At 47.6% G+C, this 15,339-nt stretch overlaps 1 protein-coding gene across 2 annotated transcripts in view; it reads right to left on the bottom strand.

Moving 5' to 3' along the window:
* Window positions 1–15,099, bottom strand: part of TRAPPC10 (trafficking protein particle complex subunit 10) — a 75,806-nt gene extending 60,707 nt beyond the window's left edge. For both annotated transcript variants that reach the window (XM_055569777.1, XM_055569778.1), the window contains exon 1: window positions 14,858–15,099. In XM_055569777.1, coding sequence (XP_055425752.1) covers window positions 14,858–14,924 — 67 coding nt within the window. In that variant the 5' untranslated portion in view covers window positions 14,925–15,099. The remainder of the gene's footprint in view (window positions 1–14,857) is intronic.
* Window positions 15,100–15,339: the final 240 nt, after the last annotated feature.

Raw genomic sequence — 15,339 nt, 5'->3', positions numbered from 1 at the left:
CTGAAGAGCCTCTTGATGAAGGTGAAAGAGGACAGTGAAAATACTGGCTTAAAGCTCAGCATTCAAACAACTAAGATCATGGCATCCGGTCCCATCACTCATGGCAAACAGATGGGGAAACAGTGAAAACAGTGGCAGCTTTTCTTTTCTGGGCTCCAGAATCAGTGTGGACAGTGACTGCAGCCATGAAATCAAAAGACACTTGCTCCCTGGAAGAAAAGTGAAAGTCGCTCAGTGGTGTCTGACTCTTTGTGACCCCATGGACTATACAGTCCAAGGAACTCTTCAGGCAAGAATACTGGAGTGGGTAGCCTTTCCCTTCTCCAGGGGATCTTCCCAACCCAGGGATCGAACCCAGGTTTCCCACATTGCAGGCAGATTCTTTACCAGCTGAGCCACAACGGAAGCCCAAGAATACTTGAGTGAATACTGGAAGAAAAGCTATGACAAACCTAAACAGTGTATTAAAAAGCAGAGATACCACTTTGCCAACAAAGGTCTGTATAGTCAAAGATATGGTCTTTCCAGTAGTCATGTAGAGATGTGGGAGTTGAACCATAAAGAAGGCTGAATGCTGAAGAATTGATGCTTTCGAATTGCGATGCCAGAGAAGACTCCTGAGAGTCCCCTGGACTCTCCTGAACAGTAAGAAGATCAAACCAGTCAATCCTAAAGGAAATCAATCCTGAATATTCATTGGAAGGACTGATGCTGAAGCTGAAGCTCAAGCTCCAATACTTTGGCCACCTGATGCAAAGAGCCGACTCACTGGAAAAGACCCTGATGCTGGGAAAGATTGAGGGCAGGAGGAGAGGAGGGCAGAGGATGAGATGGTTGGATGGCATCACTGACTCAATGGACATGAGTCTGAGCAAGCTCTGGGAGATGGTGAAGGACAGGCAAGCCTGGTGTCCCTGGGGTCGCAAAGAGTCGTAAACAACCCAGCGAATGAACAACAAAAAGAGACAGTAAGAAATTGGCTATTTTTGAAACAACTCTAATTTTCAAAGAAATCAATTATAACTAAAAATAGAAACCTGTAGGCCAGTCTTTTAGAGCCAACACACCATCACTAAGATCAGAGTCTAAGCAGAGCCGAGTAACATGTCCAGACCAAGCCCAGGAGGGCGCAGCAGACCCGCCCAGCCGCACTCAGGGCCACTCACAGCTGAGGTCAGTCGCACAGCATCGGCTTCACCCTTCACCAATGCAAACAGCAATGGAAACTTTCACTTTCAATCATTTTTCTGCACAAAACTTTTATTTTAGGATCCACTAGAACTGCAATGTCACAGGGTTATTTAGTGTCAAAGCAATTTTAAATCCTGATCTTCAGTTAACGGTCAACTGCGACCAGAACAGAATCAGTCTTATGCTGATACTTAAAGAGCAGAGGCTGAGTCCAGGGTCCTGTTCTGTGTGAAAGAGCCTCCAGCAGAGGAAAGGCACATGAAGCTCAACCCTGCTGGAATCAACATCCAACCAAACCGTGTGAGCTGGCTCCATCTGGGGTGGAGGTTAGAGAGAGATCCCCGTCTGCATCTCAGCAACACTGGGTGTCTAGACTAGGCTAACATAAAGGCACCTATTCTCTTAATTGAGAAGAAAATATTTGTATCTCTGTTCAAAAAGCTATACATTTGTTGTTGCTAATGTAGCTGCAATATTTATGGTTATTTATATGCAGTAGTTATGTATATGTAATAGTTACGTAATTTTTTTTTAATTTTAAGACTTGATGATGACATAAGACTGCATTTAGCACTAAACCATCTACAGAAAGGGTGGCATACATTAACAAATGTGGTGCGAGTGCTCCAAAGTTACCAATCATGCCTCAGGGGGAGCCAAAGGTTAAACAGAAAAGTCACCTATTTGTTGGGAAGGACACAGGGCTTTCATACTTATAGAATCAGACATGTGTCAAGGGCATTCAGAAACTGACAGAATCGTCCTGCTCCCCGGGGCCTGTGAACATGTTACATTACACAGCAAGGAAGAATCAAGGTTGCAGATGGATTTAAGCTGCTAGTCAGCTGACCTTAAAATAAAGAGATGATCCTGGCTTATCCGGACAGGCCCACTGTGCTCCCAAGGGTCCTTACATGGGGAAGAGCCACAAGCAGAGAGATGGCGTCACGAGAAAGACCGAACTGGGGCCCAGAGAGCCAAGGGAACGGGCACCTCCAGCTGCCGGAAAGGGGATTCTCCCCTGGAGCCCTCAGAAGGAGCAGCCCTATCCACAGGAACCATGTCCAGAGAGAACCATGTCAGACTTCTGACTTGGAGAAAATACCTCTGTGTTACTTTTAGGCACAAAGTCTACGTAATTGTTACAGCAGTCACAAGAAACTGACACAACCATCGAAAGTGAAGTCATGGGACTGATTTAAAACAAAGAGAAGCATTTGATTTGCCCTCCCCACCCCCAATCTATGGACTATCCCAATCTGATGATGTGGGAGGACTTGCTATTAGCGCTAGAGGGTTTGGCCCCAGGTGAGAACTAGCTGACAGAAGTCAGAGGGGGGACCATTCATTTACTGCGCAGGTGCTCAGTCACCCGGAGTCCTCCCAGCAGCCCGAGGGCCACCCCACACAGGGAAGCCCAGGCACCCACGGCTCCCCGCCCAGGTGAGTCAAGCAGCTCGTCAGAGTACAGCTGCCCACTCTGACTCAACAGTATGCACTGCTGCTGCAGATGGTTCTTTCTCTCATTTTACTGTTTCTTGGGCTTCCTGGGTGGTTCACTGGTAAAGAATCTGCCTGCAACGCAGGAGATGTGGGTTTGATCCCTGGGTTGGGAGGATCCCCTGGAGAAGGAAACGGCAACCCACTGCAGTGTTCTTAAATCACAACTTGGCCCATCCTGCCATCTCAGCACTAGCTTTTCCTGACAGGTCTGGTCACCAGCTCCCCAGCCTGCCGGTGACAGACACCTGCTCGCTCTCCCCGTGCTGCTTCCCCCGCTCCCCGCACCCAGTTATGCAACCAGCACCACCCTGCCGACGAAGTGCACTCTGTGAGGGTTAACCAAGTTCCGGACTGTTCGAGTTTGCAGAAAAGAAACTACAGCCAATGCACAGAGGCTGCTCGAGACAGAAAGTCCCAAAGTCTCCTTTTTTTAAGAAGAAAGACAGGGTAGTAATGACCTTCTCTAGCACTCAGAGACCACATTAGACCCCAAAACTCAGGAATTTAACAGAAGAAAGACTGGATAAGTGCATCTATATATAAGAAGACCAAAAAATCAGCCTTTGAAACTTTACATTTTTTAAAACACAGGGAATATAGTCAAGCTGCAGCCGTTTGAATCACAGCATTTGCGATTCAGGAGGATATCTTGCTTGTTTCAGGCACACTTGGACCGGAGGCTTCTCCCAAACCGCTCTTTCCCTAGATTTCCCTCTCACCTCCTTAAAAGTCCGTTCGAAAAGATCACTCACTTTCTCAATGGGGTCTCACTATCATTTTCAAAAGGAGCACCGTTATGAAGGGGGATTTGAACTAGCAAAACTGTGCTTACCACAGGCCCAGCAATCCTCACAGTGACAGACCCCAACAGATACATGGGGAAAATATATTTGACACAGCAAAAGATGAAACCATTCAAATTCCACTGATGGATGGCCAGAGTAAACCATGGCATATCGACATAACAGGGCTCTGCTGCTGCTGCTAAGTCACTTCAGTCGTGTCCGACTCTGTGCGACCCCATAGACGGCAGCCCACCAGGCTCCCCCATCCCTGGGATTCTCCAGGCAAGAACACTGGAGTGGGTTGCCATTTCCTTCTCCAATGCAGGAAAGTGAAAAGTGAAAGTGAAGTCACTCAGTCGTATCCGACTCTCAGCGACCCCATGGACTGCAGCCTACCAGGCTCCTCTGTCCACAGGATTTTCCAGGCAAGAGTACTGGAGTGGGGTGCCATTGCCTTCTCTGTAACAGGGCTCTAAGGACTGTAAACAAGAGAGGGCACCATCTCTGCACTCTGTTCTCCCAGAAATCTTGGGGGGAAAGCGAAGTCGGGAATGTGTATGCAGTCTGCGATCTCTTATCTAAGAAAGGGAAATATTAATACAACACGTATGACTATTTCCTACAGAAGGAGATGCTTCAGGTCAGGGAGGCACAGGGCAGAGAGGGCGGGGCTACACACTCGACTGCTGCGCTGCTGGTGGCAGTCACAGGGCATCGGAGGCTGTGTGAGGTGCCTGAGGCGGGCCCTGGACCCACAGCACCAGGATCGCCTGGGCATCTGTGAGAGGTCCTCACTCCCAGGCCCCGCCCCATCCTGCTCCATCAGAAACTCTGGCCCCCCATGAGCACTCCACGGGACTCTGATCCAATCTGAGGACCTTGTTCTATCATCCCCAAGCATGCCTGAGCACTGGAAGAAAAAATACACGAGAGAGAGAGAGCAGGCAGAAAGCAAATACAGAGGACAGAGCAGTTAAATAAAGCCCTAAATTTCTGAATCTGAACTGAAAAGATCAGAATGAATTTAGAGCCCAGCTCTTCCCCCTATAAAGGCCCAGCAACAACTAGAAGCCGAAGCACACAGACTGGGGTCTCCAAATACGATCTCCCACCAGAAGGAATCGGGGCTCCCTGAAGAAGGGCTGATTCCAGGGCCAGAGCAGGAAATGCACAAAGTGAGTCTGGAACATCATGTCACACCAGAGAGCAAAGGAACTAAAGATCCCTACAACAAGGATTCCGACACCTCGGAAGCCAGCTGGCAAACGGACACCAGGCGCGCCCCCGACTCTTCAACAAGCGGTAAGGAAGCAGAGGGGGAAGGGAACCCAGAGTTCAAGACAGAACGGAAACACCAATCTAAAAACCTACTGACACTAAGTAATTTAAAGAAATTTTAAAAAAAAGACACATCAGACACTGGAAATGTAAACACTCAATATTTGATACTAAGGAATTGTATTTTTAGATGTGATAAAGATTTTGCAGTCTTATTTTTTAAAGTCCTTATCTTTCAGTGCTACAGGCTGTCTTAGCTCAGGCTGCCATGACAGAACACCCCAGATGGAGTGGCTTAAACAATACATACAACTGTTTTCCTCCTTGTTCTGGAGGCTGAAGTCCAAGGTGCCTCCTTGCGGCTTCCCAGTGAGGGCTCCCCGCTTGCTGACTTGCTCTCCCAGCCTCTCCTCCTCTTCTTACGAGGCCGATGACTCCCACCGTGAGGTCCCCACCCTCGTAATCCAAGCCAATCCTAATTATCTCCCAGAAGGTCCCATCTGCAAATACAACCACATTAGTGGTCTGGGCTTCAATGTAGGAATTTGGGTGGGGCATACAAATATTCAGTCCACAACACATACACTTACTGATAAATGTTCAATGCCTGAGATTTGCTTCAAAATAACAACAGGATTGGAAGGAATGGGCGGGGGTATAAAGAAGCAAGACTGACCACTTAGTTGTTGAAACTGAGTGACAGGCTTGGAGGGGTTCTTCATACTATTTTTTTTTAATACAAGTTTGCAAGTTTCTATAATAAAACGTTTGAGATGTTAACAATTCTCCCATTTCTCTTACCCTTATCTCTTTCTCCTTTCTTCCTAGCATGCATCACCTATTACATGATATAATTTACCCTGTACGCACACAATCTACGCTCTTGCTGGAACGTAAGCTCTAAGAAGCCAGGAGCAGATGCTGAGGACCTGCTCTGACGGTGAATCCAGGGCCTCGTTCTACACTACACAGCACAGGGCCCCCAAAGGCCAGGACATCCTACAGCAGATGGAGCGATGGCACTGGCTGTCAAGTTCTCAGAAGACGGATTTAATTTTAGAATCAGTAAGACTACACTAAAAACCGCCAGTACGGCTACCCTACTCAGTTCTTCAGCGGCTGAACTAAAGAAAGTGATGTTTCGATTCTGCTTAGCTCTATGGCAAAGGCTTTCCCTCAGGGATAACTTGAGGGACAACCCCTTTCTGTGTGGGCAGACGGGGTCTGACTCCCCGAGCCCTTGGCGAGGTTACGGTGGACCAGGAGTCGGCCACCTCGGGCCCGGTCCTCGCTGCGGCACTCAATACTGAGGGGTCTTGGTCAGGCAGACACTGGCCCTCAGGTCTTCAGCCTCAAAATGACCTGCCTGCTGGCCCTTCCCGCTGTTCACCTCAGTGCTTGAGGAACTTTCAAGCTGACCTAGCCAGACTGAGTGCCTACAAATGGTGAGCTGTGAGCGTAGTAAAAATTGTTACCACAGGTGTTACTGTGAGTTCTAAGACTCGACCTAAAATTGCAGCTCTGAAATATATGCAACTACTTCTAAACACTAAATAGATCTGTAGGAAAAAGGAAAAATTTCCAAACACATGACATGACACTCGCTGGTGAAAGCAAGGTATAAGCCTGTTGTCAGTTTCTTCATAATTTTTCTGTTCACTGTTTTCAAAAAATAATTTTATTCACTGATGCATTCATTCATTTATCTTATTTCTGGCTGTGCTGGGTCTTCGCTGTTGCACAGGTTTTTCTCCCATTGCGGAGAGTGGGCTTCTCATCGTGGGGGCTCCTCTTGTGGTGGAGCACCGGCCCCAGGGTGCGCAGGCTTCAGCAGCGGAGGCACGTGGCTCAGCAGGCGCAGCTCGCGGGCTCTAGAGCACAGGCTCAGAAGTTGTGGCACACGGGCGCCGTTGCTTCATGGCCTATGGGATCTTCCTGGATTAGGGATCGAACCCATGTCTCCTGCATTGGCAGGCAGATTCTTAACCACTGAGCCAACAGGGAAGCCCTCCCTGCTCACTTCTTCAAAAAATTTGGCAAACGAGGGCCTAAAACAACACTGAGGAATGAAACATCATGTAACACGTGTGCAGGAAGCCAAATAAAAACATTTATTTTCTTGGGGGGAAAAAAAGGAAAGAGAGGTTGTATAATAGGTTCATCTTTTCTTAAGAGATCATCCCACCCTGAGTCAACATCTCAAGCCCAAAATTCCAGATACCATGGACTTGCTCAGGGAGGGGTCAGGAGCACAGTAAGGACATGCCTCTAGATGGAGAAAGTGCTATAAAACCAGACACATGTTGGACGCTGCCGACGTGCACCTGGATGCCAGTGCAGATGCCGTAATCAAGGAGCTGACCAGCACCCCTAGAAGATTTGTCCACATCCTGACCGCCGCTCCCCCAACCCAGGACCTGGGAATGAACCTTATTTGGAAAAGGGGTCTTTATAGATATGATTAAGTTCAAACTCTCAAATAAGATCATTCCGTATCATATACAGATGGGCCCTACATCCAATGACAAGAAGTTACTTGTCAGGTCAGATAAGAGGCAGAAGGGAAAACACAGAGAGAGAGAAGGCCATGTGAAGACAAGGCAGAGACTGGAGTGATGTACCTACAAGTCAAGGAACAGCAAGGATTTCTGGGCACTGGAAAGAGGTGAGAAAGGACCACCTCCACCCTCAAGGCCTCAGGAAGAAGCACAGCCTTGCTGATACTTTGATTTTCAACTTATAGTCTCCAGAACTGTGAGAAAATAAATTTCAGTTGTTTTAAGCCACTCCGTTTCTGATAATTTGTTACAGCTATCCTAGAAAACTAATACATGTGGCGTAAAATACAAAAATCAAACGCACATCTTCCCTAGTGCTCTTCCAACCCATCTTTTAGATATGTTTTTGGCCATACCGCGTATATGTTGAAATAAACACAGATGAAAAGGCAATTCTCAAGAGGTACAAGCACGAAGAACCACATAAAAAGAACCTCACTAATCATCAGGTGTATAACACCAAAACAACTATGATGGAAGATGGCCTTGGGCTGGTCAGAGTTCTTAGATACGATACTGAAAGTATAAGAGAAAAAAATGGGTAACTGGACTTAACATTTAAAATGTTTGCACTTCTGAAGACAGATTAACTAAAAGACAAAGAATAGAAGAAAATATCTGCAAATCACGTATCTGATAAAGGAGTCCACACACTGGAACACGAGACAGCAAGAAAAGGAGGGGCCAACTGCAGCTGGTGTAACACGAACGAACCTCAGAAACACCGCAGGGTGAGAGAAGCCAGATAGGAGACTGCATGCTACACGACTCTTCTGCGCAACGTCAAGAAAACGCCAATCTATGGAGACAGAAAGCAGATCAGAGGTGCCTACGCCTAGGGGCAGAGATTAACTGCTACCAGTTCTTGGGGTGATGGAAATGTTCTAGAACTGAACTATGGTGGCGGCTGCACAACTGTGACCATTTACTAAGTCTGAAAAGTGTACACATACAACGGATATTAATTTTATAATATGTAGACTAAAGCTCAATAAAGCTGCTCAGAAAAAGAAAAAACAAAAAACTATAACCTGTCCACTAGACTGGCAAAAATTAAAAAGGTATCTCCGACCCAGTGGGGCAGAGTATAACTAGGAGGACAGCTTTTTCACAGGGCAATTTGGGGTCTCCCCTTCTGACCCAACAATTAAACTTCTCGATTTCATTCTTCATAATGAAAATGTATTCCTGCTTTATTTATATACTTTTAAGGTTAAAGTTTCATTACTAAAAGTTACAGCTGTATCTTTTTCAAAGGCTTCACCCAAATGCCAGGTTGACAGTCCCTCAATCCTAAATGCTCCTGAGCAGAAGCTGAATCACAGACCTGAGAATGCCTCGGTTTGTTCATACATTTCTCCTGACTTGAAGTAAAGAAACCATACTTGAACACAACTCAGAAGGACTATTTCAAACATTATGGGCCATGGAACTTTTCTTCTACTAGATTAATATGTATTTCCTCGATTCAAAAACTCCAAAGAGAAAATGCTCCAGCACCAAAAAACAAAGAACCACGCAAGTGCATAGTAGTCTACCTGAAACCAAGTCTCAGCGGCCAGGACTCAAACTCTCCAAACATTTTCCTACAAAGCTATCTGATCCTGACAAAGACATGTATTTAAAGAAAATAACTACACCATTAAAAGCTCCTACCTTACATGTAACACAGTTTCCCCTTTAGAGTAATGTTTGCTCACTTATTAATTTCTTCTACAAATATTTACTGAGCACCAACTATGTGCCCAGCACCATCCAGGTGCCACAAATACAGCCGTGAACATAGCAGATAAAGTTCTGAACCTCACATTCTATTCCAGGGCAGCCCAGGTTGTGGTGGAGAGTAACAACCATGAGAGAAAAAAAAAAAGTTTGTCAGGGGTGCTGAGCCAGAAGACTGAGCAAAGTCCAAGAGATGCCAAACCCTCGCAGGCCTGGGCGGTGGCACTTGAGCAGCCCCAGTGCGCGAGGGAAACACCGAGGGGGTCAGGAGAGCGACAGGGCAGGGGCTGCTGGGCCGTGTGCCGTGCGAGGCCAGGCCAGGAGGCCAGGTGGGGGTGGAGTTGGGGGACTCGGACAGAGGGCCTCAGAGCCCACAGGAAGCCCTGAGAATACTATGCCAAGAAGGTGGGTGGCCCCTGGAGAGGCAGAAGCCAAGAAGTATGTGCCAACTTCTCTCTTGGAGGGACTGCCCCCAACCCCAGAGAGAATCAGCTTCAAGGGTAAGGCCAGAAGGCCAGCTGGAAGGCTGTGGGGGTCCCAGGGAGAGGTGAAGGGGGCCAGGGTTTGGGGGAGCAGCAGTGAAAAGGGGCTGAATCGTAGATCAATTTCAAAGATCAAATGGTATTTGCTGGTAGACAATGTTGGTTGTGAGAGAAAAAGAGAAGTCAGAATGACTCCAAGGTCATCAATTTTAAATTTAAAAACTAAATATTCTCAAAGAGCAAAATACTGCGAATACACATAAAAATCACATTAAGCGCAGTCCCACGGGGACAATCTGATTGAAAGTGGGGACCAAAGGGAGCAAAGACAGAAGGGAAGGTGAGGTGAAGGAAGGGGTGACAGGGAGGATCTGTGGGGGCCCGTGTCCGTCATCCAGACCCCCAGGCCAGAGCAGAGGGAGGGGGGATCACCAGGGAGCCCTGGGAGACAAGGCACCAGCACTCCGTCAACTGGCAAAAATCTGTTTTTAGACAAGAAATTCTCAGGTAAGTCACTTGCTTTTTCAATAAAAGGTGACCAAGGCCCTTCCTACCTCTTGTGTGGACCAGCCAGCTGGCTGTCCGCTCCCTTCCAGGTCAAGATTGGTTCCTGCATGGTGTGTGCCATGCTTACTTCAAAGAGCTTAAAAAAACTCAGACCCTTGAGTCTTACTGCATAAACCAAACTTCACTAGAAACTCTTCAGTAACACAAATCAAGCCCATGAGCTGAAGTTCAAATGGAAAAGGAAGTTTTTCACATCTCAATGATTGGTGCAGATCCACCCTAGAGTTGGGCTAACATACTAGTAACATCGGTTCCCAAACTTACCAGGTGCTCCAGAGTACTGCAGCAAACCCACAGAGGCCCAAAGGATGTCCCAAATCTCCAGGGAAAACAGCAATACCAAGCCATTCCAGGCCCCAGGAGAGTCAGTTTCAGTACTACGTCGGCTGTATTTCTTTCAGTGACATCATTATCATCACAAAACAGGGTAACTGTTGTGATGAAAGGCAAGTACCACCCCACCCTCACCCCAAGTAAAGCGAGCCACTGCGTCCAATCTGATCCCCTGCTTAGAGAGGTTGTGCTGTGCCCAACAGGTGCAACCATCCCAAGAGTATGCTACTGTGGTTATCTAAGAAAGAAGCAAAAACTTTTCTTTCAATTTATGTGTATTTTTTTTCAGTAACTTCTGTTAAGACATAATACTTAATAAAATTACCTGAATCTACTTAATAAATGGAATTACTAAATACTCTTTTGAGTCTAGAAATGCCATGGAAAAATTACTGAAGACACTTAAGCCACCATGGAGAGAGAAAACTGAGGAATCTCTGCTGAGAAGCTAACATTTTTGGCACATTCATCGTTCTTCTGAGCACTTCACACGCACTCATTCAAGCCCCTATCAGCTCTCTGTGACTGGCACCGTCCCTGACCCTGGGCCACAGGTGAGGAAGTCATCACACGGTAAACCACGCCCGCTTTTACCTGCGCACAGGTGGCAGCGCCTTCTAAAGCCAGGGAACACAGGCAGTAACTTCTCCAACCAGGGTCCCTACCTCCAACCATGGCCCAAGGAACTGAGGTCTCCTAAGGAGACACGTTCCCCCCTCTTCTCAACTGTTACTTCTCTGCTGACTTAAGAATGCACTGTGGACCAAGACCTGCATTTAAGTGTATCAGTTTAAACAGAGGACATTTTAAGTTACTTTTCCAACAATGAAACTGAGAGTGGTTAAATCACAAATGCCACACTTTCATGCTTGGTAGAAAATCACAACGTGGGAATTTAAAAACTTTAACCCACAGGGAGAGAAAAACAAACTCCAGCCAGGTACAAAGTGTTACAGATCTATTCATTTCTTCTATCTTTTCCCCCACTATGAAAATTCATAATGTCAGATACAGAACTCTAAATATAGAGACTGAGAAAAATTAAAGCGGCAACATCCAGTGCAACTGGGAGAGAACAGATCAGCATCTGGATGGAACACTGCTATTTTTCAGATACTACGCAATCTCATGTTGATGCTTTCGAATTGTAGGGCTGGAGAAGACTCTTGAGAGTCCCTTGGATCACAAGGAGAACCAACCAATCAATCGTAACAGAAATCAACCCTGAATATTCATTGGAAGGACTGATGCTGAAGCTGAAGCTCCAGTATTTTGGCCACTTTTTTCAAAGAGCGGACTCACTGGAAAAGAAGGGGGGTGGCAGAGGATAAGATGGTTAGATAGCATCACTGACTCAATGGACATGAATCTGAGCAAACTCCAGGAGATAGTGGAGGACAGGGGAGCCTGGTGTATCACAGTCCATGGAGTCACAGAGTCAGACACAATTGTTCAGTTAGCAACTGAACAATTCTGGGTAGGATAGCAACAAATCAGTGGAATTACCATAGCTTTGCCTGCTAATCGAGACAGCTGGAAAGGAAACACCTCTTTCCTAACGTATCCTTAGATCAGAAACCCCAGTCTTTACTCCAAAGCAGAGAACTGATCCAGTGGCTGAAAGAAAAAAATCGAAGCTCCAACTTAAATTTAGACTAACTGGATCTGCTGAATTGGTTTCAGTTTCACGGTGCATCTTTCATGATTAGTAAATTATGCTATAGATGTTCAAATTGCTACAGCCAGGTGATTCATCTCCCAATGTCATCACATCAGCAGCACCACTGAGAGCTCGGACGACAACCCCGGGCATTTCAGACACATCTCCCAACACTGAGAAGTTTTTCCAACCCTGGAAGTCTAAGCAGATCCTCGACTAAGGTGGTCACTCTGCACCAGAGGCAGATGGGCAGTGGCTTTGGAAAATTTTAATTATGAACTGAAAGTCATTAAAACTTCTAGACAGCTTCAGAATTTTATTAAAATAATTTAACAAGGTTTTCAAGTAATGATGTATCCTGTTTACCCCTAATCTCTGGGGACTTTCCCCTCTTCTCACAGTTGCAAATAAACAGTTCTTAAATTTATCTGAACCAGTAACATTCTACATTCTTCTCAGAAAGGCTGATGCACAATTCATTCAGAGTAAAATGTTCTAAATTATATGAAAAAAAATCTGAAAATGAGTTATCAACTCTGCTGTCATTTTTACAATGAACAAACACAGACTTCCTGAGGGTGCAATGGCTGCAAGAAGTAGTATACAGACCTTTGAAAATTAAAATGCTGCTAAGGGGGCTATGTACACAACAGCCAAGCCTCCAGATGGACTTTGAAAGCAGTTTTTCTACTACCTTTATCTACAGTGCTTAGACCAGGAGCTCCCATCAAACGTGTGCTGCAGAAGGAATGGAACAAAACGAAGAAAGTATGACGCAAAACCAGGACAGCAAGTGCTTACTGGAGCTCCAGTCCAGACACACCAAAATGGAATTTCAAGAGTGAACTATGAAGTCAGCTCTTCTAAAAGTTAAAAAAATCTTTAAATTTAAAAAGATCTTTTTTATTTTTCAAGCTAACTCTCTCTGAAAGTTTACTGAAGGCGCTTTCTTCTCTGAGGCACCAATGAATGAATGGTTGTGCCTTTGAAAACAGAGATACCATCAGTACAGACAACAGCTTTAAACACCGGAAAAACCTCCACCAGTGTAGCTTTTACAAAAGGAAACTCTTCCAGAGTTGTCTGTTATGTACGTGAAATGAAACTAAACACGTCCGCGCATCTCTAACACCAAGAGGATAACAATCTCCCCACTAAGTCAAGGCTGAACCAACAGAGCTTTAGGAACCTTCTCTTCAGGTATGTATTTACACAATGCCTACAGAAACACTGCCAGGAAAATGGAAGCTAAAGGCTATGAGGTATAACGGGACATCTGGATGTCTCCACAAGTAATACTGATCCAGCACTCAGAGCATGGAGGGCACTTGGGGAGAAGTCTCCAGGATCTGGGAGACACTGAACCCGAACACGAGCACCACCCAAGTTTGGCTCCTCTTCCCTCAGGATACAGAAAGCACCTGGGGATTAACTGCAGGGCCTCCAGATGACCACTGCATCTACCCGCTCTCTCAGACTGAAGGTGCAGTCCTGAGTAAGACTTTCAGTTGGTAAGTGTCCTGGTGAAAAGAGAAAACTTGGCTGAATTATGCAAGCATCTAAATTCAGATGTGACAACAGTCCATTTTCCTAAGAAAGTTTATCAGCTAAACATAAAGCAACAAAATTCAACTTTAAATATAGTTTCTCAGCAATATGACAAGAGGAAACACACAAGGAGAGTATCGATTAATCAGTAAAAAAAAAAAAGTGAAAAATAATGAAAGAAACTTTAACTTTTAAAAGGATCTTCTACCTACAGAACTGTCTACTATGGCCTAAGTGCCTGCCCCCAGATGTTGCTATAGGAAGAGTGCTTCCTTTCAAAGTATAGAAGACCATCTGAAAAAAATTAACTGACGACAAAAGCACTGTCAAAAGTCAAAACTCCTAATAGTCTGAAATCTCTCTCTGCAAGTCAGCAAAACGTCAGCCAACATTTCAACACTTTCCATAAACTCAGTGCTTTTGAAAGTACTGAATTCTGAGATCACGACTGTAAATATTAGAGGGAATTTTGTAGAAACAAACAGTTCCTTTGTGGGTGCATAAATGTGGCACCAAAAAAAAAAAACAAACCAAAAACAACTGACAGCCAAAAACGTCGAGACACCCGTCTCCGTCCACAGCGCGGAGAGCTCGCCGAACCTTTACACGCCATCTGTGAAATGGGTCTCTGCTCTGTGCCGGCGTCGCGGGCGGGGAAGAGTCCTGGCCCGCGATCCCAGCCAGGCCGGCTGTGCACGGCTCTGCCGGGCGTCCTACGTCTCAGACCCACCACTTAATACATTCCTGAAGTGCACACCCCGTCTCCTAACACCACAGCCGCACGCAAACTTCGTCCACGCTTGTGACCGAGCGCCGGGAGACCCGCTGCGGGGTCGGAAGGAACAGTGTGCCCGGAGGAGACAGTCTCCACCGCGAAGGACGGGCCGCGAGTGGCAAGCTGCCGACCCTGTGGCCGGACGGGGCTCACGGCGGGGGCCCCTCGGGGCGCACTTCGGTCAGTGCCGCCCCGCGTCCCCGGCGCTATCAACTGCAGCCGAACAACCTGGAGGGCGTCCCCAGGGAGGTCAGAGGTCGCCTCCAGGAGAGCTAGGAAATCGGCCCCGGGGAGGTCGGAGGTCGCCCGCGGAGTCAGAGCCCAGCCGCAGCCGCCGCCCCGGCCACACCTCTATTCCAGGAAGTGGCCGGGCCGGAGCGCGGGGACCCAGGAGCCGGCGACCTGGGCCGCGCTACTCGCGGCCGCCGCCCCCTCCCGCGCCGCCGGGCACTCACAGGTGACGATGGGCTTGTTCTCCATGGTGTATATCACCGGCGGCAGCGGATCCTCAGGGGCGTCCATGGGCGTCCGGCGTCACCGGCCCGGCCCCTCGCGCCCCATGGGCAGCCCGAGGCCGCGCCGGGCCAGCCCAAGCCTGAGCGGCGCCGCAGCCGCCACAGCGACGCCCGCCCGGCAGCGTTAAGCAGCTCCAGAGCCGGCCGCCCGCCGCCGCCGCCCGCCGGCCGCATCCACTTCCGGTGCCGGCGCGCGGCGGGTACCGCTTCCGGGGCGCGCGCTTTAAAGGGGAGGCCTTTCCGCCGTGCGGGCGCAACCCTCCGACAGAATGGTAGCTGGGGCTGAGGGAGGATTGGTGGAGCGCTCCTATGCGCCTGGGGGCCGAAGCACCCGTGAGCCGGTCGTGGGCAGTTGTGCGTCCCTCCTGGGCCCCTACTGTAGAGGCTGGACGGCCGAGAGCCGCCACCCCAAGCCGGCGCCC

This window comes from Bubalus kerabau, chromosome 2 (genome assembly GCF_029407905.1).
Source record: "Bubalus kerabau isolate K-KA32 ecotype Philippines breed swamp buffalo chromosome 2, PCC_UOA_SB_1v2, whole genome shotgun sequence".
Classification (NCBI taxonomy): domain Eukaryota; kingdom Metazoa; phylum Chordata; class Mammalia; order Artiodactyla; family Bovidae; genus Bubalus; species Bubalus kerabau.
Note: the sequence above shows the minus strand (reverse complement) of the source record. Positions and strands in the feature narration are given on the sequence as shown.